General features: G+C 45.4%; 1 protein-coding gene across 1 annotated transcript in view; it reads left to right on the top strand.

Moving 5' to 3' along the window:
• The window catches only part of LOC310779492 (dachshund homolog 2-like), a gene marked incomplete at both ends in the record, with an annotated part of 114,066 nt that overhangs the window by 81,932 nt on the left and 24,634 nt on the right, over positions 1 to 7,500 (top strand). Inside the window, 2 exons of the mRNA XM_083640023.1 lie at positions 1,043 to 1,198; positions 7,012 to 7,217. Of these exons, the coding sequence (XP_083496149.1) occupies positions 1,043 to 1,198; positions 7,012 to 7,217 (362 nt within the window). The remainder of the gene's footprint in view (positions 1 to 1,042; positions 1,199 to 7,011; positions 7,218 to 7,500) is intronic.

The raw sequence follows: 7,500 nt of genomic DNA on the forward strand, positions 1-7,500 counted from the left end.
TGTACTTGTATACTATTATACTTCTCTAACCATCTGTTGCCCTGCAGAGCACAAAAATATATTTTTTTCTCCCAGAAGTGACACAATTTTTGCTTTTACTCTGAAGGCGGAACAGCCCATCTTCCTGTCCCATTCCTACCAAACGCTGGCCTAACTTCCTGTGTGTTGCTAGCTAACCTGCATTCTCTTGACATGGGTAACACACAGACAGAGCGAGGCTGCTGACGTTACAGCAGCCAGCAGCTGTAAAGCTACTCGGTGGTCCCGCATGCTGTTTCGTTGTGATAGCGTGTCCTAAACTCAATGTGTCACTGTGCGATCTGATAACGTTTCTCTCGCCAGTGGCGCTTGGCGACTGTTAATTTCTGCCCTGGTCATTGTTATTGCTTGAATCTACCTCTATGGCTGTTATAATTGTACTGGACATGCATGGGGTATAGGCGTGCCACATGGTTCCAGCATTAAAACTCATTGTCTATGAAGAAAGTGAATGTAGAACTTACTTCCGGGGCAAATTACGTCACGAAAAGTCACGTGCCTGTTGAGCTCTATTGTGACTTTGCGTTCAAGTCATGTGACTCAAGTCTCCACCTCTACTCTATGGTAGCATTGTCCATTTCTCAAGAATCTGTTTTCTTTACTATATATATATACTGTATATAATATTCACATTCATTCTTAAATAGGTGTATATTGTGACATGTAAAATTAGCAAACAAGGTGAAAACGAGTTACGAGTTACGAGTTAATTTGCAAAAACAGGTATCTCCGATTCTATTTGTATCGTTTTATATTGTAATTATTTTATTTTTTGTATATTTTATTATTAAAAAATAAATACATCACATAATAATTTTCACATAAATCACCACAATATTGTTTTTATGTGCACTCCAGGGAGTATCAAACAGGTGTTGTTTTTATTTCATTTTAAGAATGGCATTTAACTGTTTTTGCAAATGAACTCTTTATTGATAGTATTGGAAGTATGGAGTTTGATGGGTGAACATCCAGCCCTCTCTGTCCCTGTCTCTTTCCCCAGGAGGGAGTGAGTGTTCCTGGGATAAGGAGCGTCTGACCAGCCCCCTTTCTGGAGCCCACAGTGGAGGAGGAGGCGGGGGCGGAGGAGGGAGGGGGCCGTCCATTGGAGCTGTCAATCAACAACAACTACAGCAGCAGCAACAGCTACTGGCTAACAGTGAGTCCACATACTGTACAAACACACACGCACCCACCCACCCACCCACACACACACAGACACACACGCACGCACACGCACACACCCACATACACACACACACACACACACATACACGCGCGCACACACACATACAGATACATAGGTATCATTAGTCAGTGATGGCTGACATAAAACATGCACACAACAGTTATGGACACACACAGACAATAGACTTACACAAACCACAGAGGAGAATGTTTGTCTATTCCTGTGTGTGTGGGTGTGTGGGTGTGGGTGTGTATGTCCATTTCCGTGTGTGTGTGTGTCTGTGTGTGTGTGCACGCGTGCGTGCGTGCGTGCGTGTGTGCGTGTGTGTGTGTGCGTGTGTGTGTGAGTGTGTGTAAAGGGTGGCGATATTTGTTAATGTACGGCATTTAATCTGTCCCCATCTCCAGTATTAACACTTTGCCTGGATTAATCATCGCACACTCTACTAAATGACTCAATTTATCAACCACACACACACACACACACACACACACACACACACACACACACACACACACTAATGCTCATGGACACAAATTGAAGCAGGCGAACACAGGCTCACTCAAACTCGCTCTTTCTAACAGCACATCTATACTGTGGTTTGTTTGTGTGCGCACAAACACACACACACACACACACACACACAGCTGCAGCAGGCGACAAACACTCACATTGATTATTCTATCACTTCAGTCGTCACGACAACAGCAATCAGTGTTATTGTTTCATTGGAATGAAAGCTGCCAATGTGTGTGTGTGTGTGTGTGTGTGCGTGTGTGCATGTGTGTGTGTGTGTGTGTGTGTGTGTGTGTGTGTGTGTGTTTTGTGTGCGTGCATGTGCACGCGCATGCATGTGTGTGTGTGTGTGTGTGTGTGTGTGTGTGTGTGTGTGTGTGTGTGTGTAGTGTCAGGGGTCAGGGGTCAAGGTTGGGCTTTTAGGAGGTTTGGGGTTAAAGAATTAATTAAAGTGAATGGAATGTGTTATGCAGGCTACTGGTGCCAATGTGTGTCTGGATATGTGTGGGGGAGAGAGAGGGAGAGATAGAGGGAGAGAGAGAGAGAGAGAAGTTGTGTTCAGGTTTTGTGCAAATTCTGAACTTCTGAAAAGTTGGCAATTTTAAAATTCGAATCAGGTGCGTTTCCACCTGATTGGTTAAGTAGGTGTGTGTGGGCCCCGGGGGGGAGACAAGACATTTGGTTACTTGCCATATCATAAGTAATAATCATTATGTCATGTGGCTGCTGGCGGCCATATTTCTTTCTTTCTCCTGGTGATGAGTAAATATTACTGCCAATATAGATAGAACCATGGAAGAATAGCCCAGCTGGGATTTAAAGATATCACAGGAGAAATGCCTATTGTACAACGCTCGCCATATATCTGTGAAACGAGAGGCAGAAAGCAGTTGTTGGAGTCAGCGTGCAAAAGGCATTTAGGAACACAGTGAGCGCCTTTAGGTTCAACAATTAAAGGAGAAGTTCAGTACAAACAGGGTAGTGCAGTAGGGGCATGTGGGAAAAGCACCTGCCAACTGACGCGATCTTGCTCAATACTGAACCACTTTCAAAGATTTCTGTTCACATTTTACTTATACATAAAACAAACTATGAAAATGGGCTCCAGGTTGAAAAATACCAAACTTGTACTTTAAGGATCCAGAAGAACATTTGATCTGCTGCAGGATTATCTGGTTTGTTGGTTCCGTCAGCAGAACTCATCACAGCAGAGCGGACAAGCTGCCAGCTTGAAAAGAAAAAGGTGTTTCCACCTCCCATTTTGAGCATTAAATAACTATAAAACCACCTCAAGCAAGCATTTGTTCTTGTTTTTGTGCAAAATTGAGCATGTTTTTTTTTGTCGTCTCCATCAACCTTTTCTAATGTGATACTTCAAAGTGTATTGATGGAAACCTGACTATAAGAGGATGAAAGTTATGCTGCATTCCAGACAACTCGGAAGTGAGAATTTGCCAGTTGAAAAGTCCCACCTCCGACCCTCAAGGCGACAACTCATTCTCTGTGAAGTCAGGGTAGATCCACAGCCCCCCCCCCCTCCCCCCCGCCCCCGAGTTTACAAGTTGACTTTGAGTGGCATTCCAGTGTACTTTTCCAGTAGGCCACAAAATCCCAAGGTCTGAGTTGTCTGGAATGCAGCATAAGAGAGTGAAAGAGAGAGAAAGTGGACGATAGAGAGAGGGAGAAAGGGAAGAAGGCAAAATGGAGAGAGAGAAACACAGGAGGGTTTGACCTCTGACTTCTCACTCTCTGACCTTTGCCCTCCATGTGTTCTCCTTTCTTTCTTTCTCTCTTTCTCTCCCTCCTCCTTCTCTCCTTTGTCAACTTTTATTAGCAAGACATTTGACACTGAGCTAACAAGTCACGTCTCTCACTCTGTGTGTGTGTGTGTGTGTGTGTGTGTGTGTGTGTCTCTCTCTCTCCCCCCCCCCACTCAATGTTAAGTTCAACACAAGTTCATAGACATGATACCCTTCTAGGTGTGTGTGTGTGTGTGTGTGTGTGTGTGTGTGTGTGTGCGTGCGTGCGTGCGTGCGTGCGTGCGCGTGTGTGTGTGTGTAGTCAACTTTTCTATCAATGACTTGAATGAGCAGCTAGTCATCCCAGCATATATAGTTAGCACCCGGCTACGTCCGGACTTGTTACTGTGGTCTGAGGTAGAGAAGAGAGTTTATTTTATTGAACTCACAGTCCTCTGGGAAGATCGAGTTGAGGAGGCTAATGAGCGTAAGAAAGCTAGGTATGCTGCGATGGCAGCAGAGGCAGAGCAGCGAGGTTGGAGGGCTCGAGTGCGGCCTGTAGAGGTGGGCTGCCGTGGTTTTGTGGGAAAGTCCGTTGTTGCCCTACTAACTGAGTTGGGCATTCGGGGACAGAGCCTGAAACTTAACAACATGTCTCAGGCAGCAGAAGGAGCAAGTGAATGGCTGTGGTTAAGGAGGAAACATGCTAGCTGGAGAGCTCGCTAAGCTAAGGCCTTGTGTGGAGTTGATTTTAGATAGTGAGGTAAAATGGATTTGTGCGTGGTAGCATAGAGGGGGTGTTTCCAGGACGCTGGATTACACCTTTAAGCCTTCTTGAGGTGTTTGTGGGCATAACTTAACGAAACATCGGTGAAGGAAGGTGCCCACTTGAAAACCCCGATGGCATGCTTCATACTGCTGCTAGCTAGGGTAGGTGCCTGGTGATTTGTATATTGTTTATTAGCTTGTTTTTAATCTGGATTGGGTTTCTAAATGTGTTTTACCTCAGATTTTGGCACAAGGGATAGTAACATCTTGTCCTGTTTATTAATGAATGTCCAGGCTGCACACACCTTGTTTCACTGTCATGTGTCCAGTAATATGAACAGAGACTTAGCCCTTGTTCACACAGGACGCGGAGCGTAGCAGAGCTGAAGCTTGAGGCAGGCACAAGCTGAACTGACGCCTCACCGTTCACACAAGAAGCCTTCTCTTTTCCTCTCAGCGCCTCTTCGGTGCGCCTTGAACCCGCCCACAACTCCCATTGACTTCATGCCTGGCAGCTTCAAGCTTCACGCATCACGCTTGGACAGTAGGCGTGAATCCTGAACGATCGCTTGAGCGAGGTGTGAGCGTGGCTTCGGCGTGACACGTGTGCGGGTGGTGTGAACGGCTTCGCCTTTTAACAAGGACGGCTAAATGAAACTTGTGGGTTCAGCGTAGGTTGAGTGTAGGTTGCTTTGGTGTGTGGTGTGAACGGGGGTTTACATTTCCATGTCCAGGCGGCACACACCTTCTTTCACTGTCATGTGTCCAGGGTCGCACCATGTCCATCTGTTGTTCACGTAGTGACTCCCCTTCCCTTTCATCACGCTGCTACTCTCCTCCCGCACAAACTGCAGCTCAACTCTGGATAGAAACCTTATTTGTATATTCTACAGTATCATCTTCCTTAACCATCGCCTGCTCCTGGTTCTGCAGCTTCTGTATTTCCTCCTCTGCTCATTGGGGAGGTCTCGCACTGTCAGAAGCTCGGTTCATCAGCTGATCTAGTCAACAAAGGAGCCGCACGCTCGCAACGATAAAAGTACTCCGATAGTGAGAAAAGCAAAAAAAGAAGGTGCAAAGACACGGGGCTGAGCCAGATGCTTACTACTTTGATTAACAATAAAACTATCAAAAGTAAATAGATGTAGAAAACAGGAAAAGACTAAAGCTGAAGCAGCAGCAGCTCGCTGGCAGGCTACCTGCTTGCCTCAAATCACATGACGACGGGGCGGCGTATCCCGGTAGGCATCGACTGGGCCCTTCTTGAACTAACTTCTTTCTCTCTCTCAAAAAAAACAAAAAAAAACTAAAATCTAGACTAACCTAAACTAAACTTGTACCACTGTTCCTTACAGAAGTTGTAGTTGTCATAGACTGTGTTGCATAGTTGATTGCTCTATTGCTGACAAAAATGTGTTATTGTAAGTCGCTTTGGATAAAAGCCAAATTACGTAATGTAATGTAATGTAATGACTTGTTGTAGCAACGCCGATGCATCGACTAGTCGATGCCAGAGCAATCTAGTAAGAGAGTGGCGCCAGCGGAGGTCCAAAATGCGTGACTCAGTAGCCAATGAACAGCCAGGAAAGAGGCTTGTGCTACATTTGAATTCTAAAATAAAGCTGAGAATATACAATTTGATTATTTAAACGTCTGACCCTTTCAGTGTACATCACAAACCGTCTATTTTGCTGCAACTCAACAGCGCTGCTTCATCCAGAACCTTACTTCCGGGAACTCTTGAGAGTAAAAAAAACTGGTCCATTGGAGTGAATGGAGATGTTGCAACTCTTCCATTATACGGCTCTGGTCTATGCAACGCCTATAGCAAGTGCGTGCATGTACGCATCCGTGATGCACTACCTCTGAAATGTTACTGATTATTTCATTCCAAAACACAACCTACAACGGCATGAGTGAATACTGGATTCTGATTGGCTAGCAACAGTGGTAAATACGCCAACAATCTACAGTTCGGCTCCAACCGCAGTATCACTCCGCTCCCTGATGCTGACTCCGTTCCCTGTGCTGACTCCGCCCACTGTTAGCCTGTCAGTCTGCAAATCTTCAACAAGGAAATGGCCGATCTCTAACACAAGGAAATGTCCGATTTCGTAGTAACGTTTGATTTACTGGGTGGATTGAGTTTTGAGCAGTGGTTAGATGAAGATGAAGGTGAAGTGAACAAAGAACGACATGGTGAAATTGGGGAGAGAGAACTGGCTGAGCTTGAGTTGTCACGAGTTCGGACTAGCGGGAGGTCGGACTAGCGGGAGGTCGGACTAGCGCCCGGACCCCGAACCTGGGACTGTCAAACAAACAAACGCCCTCTGCCGTCACCAGATATCAACACACCACCACCAAAACGGGCTGCTTTAGATAACTGTTTAAATAACTGTACTTTTACAGGCAATGTATCAATAACTGTGAATCCCGTTAAGGAATAGGTTAGTTGTTTTTTGGCTCAAAGGCAACTAAATGTTTAGTGCAATCATTGATCTTGTGTATGGAACTATATTCTGTGGCGGAAGGATAAATGTATTCTGAAACCAGTAATGATTATAAATAAATGAATTGGATGTTACAATTGTGTATTTTTTATATTATTTGGTAGGCTTCGCCTCGTGCCACAACCCTGTACCAGTGGTAAATGTGCCCACAACCCCCTCCCTCTCGTGTTAAATTTGTTAAATTTCCAATTATGTTTTTAATAAATTAAATCTCCATCTCTCTCTCTCTCTCTCTCTCTCTCTCTCTCAGGGTTGGACCTGCCCTTCATGATGATGCCCCACCCCCTGCTGCCTGTGGGTTTGCCCCCGGCGTCCGTTGCCATGGCGATGTCTCAGTTGCCGCCGGCATCCGTCGCGATGGCGATGTCTCAAATGAACCACCTCAACACCATTGCCAACATGGCCGCCGCCGCGCAACAAATACACACTCACACACACCGCGCGCCCGTCATCAAGGTAAAACACATAAACACATGTAAACACAATCAAAAACAAAAGTGCTTTTAGGAACCTTTTTTCAAATTGCAACCATATTACAACCATAGGGGACCCGCGTAGGTTGATTGGGGTACTCCTTTATAGATTCCCTGAGCTTCCACAAGACATTTTAGATATAACGTTTCTTTACGGGTGTAAAGGAACAGGCCAACATTTTGGGAGATTCACCTATTTGCAATATTCCTGATAGTAAGAGGAGACGATAGATGCCCTTCTCTCCTCTGCGCGTGCAGTAGAAAAG

This window comes from Poromitra crassiceps (assembly GCF_964638095.1).
Source record: "Poromitra crassiceps genome assembly, chromosome: 7".
In the NCBI taxonomy this organism is placed as follows: domain Eukaryota; kingdom Metazoa; phylum Chordata; class Actinopteri; order Beryciformes; family Melamphaidae; genus Poromitra; species Poromitra crassiceps.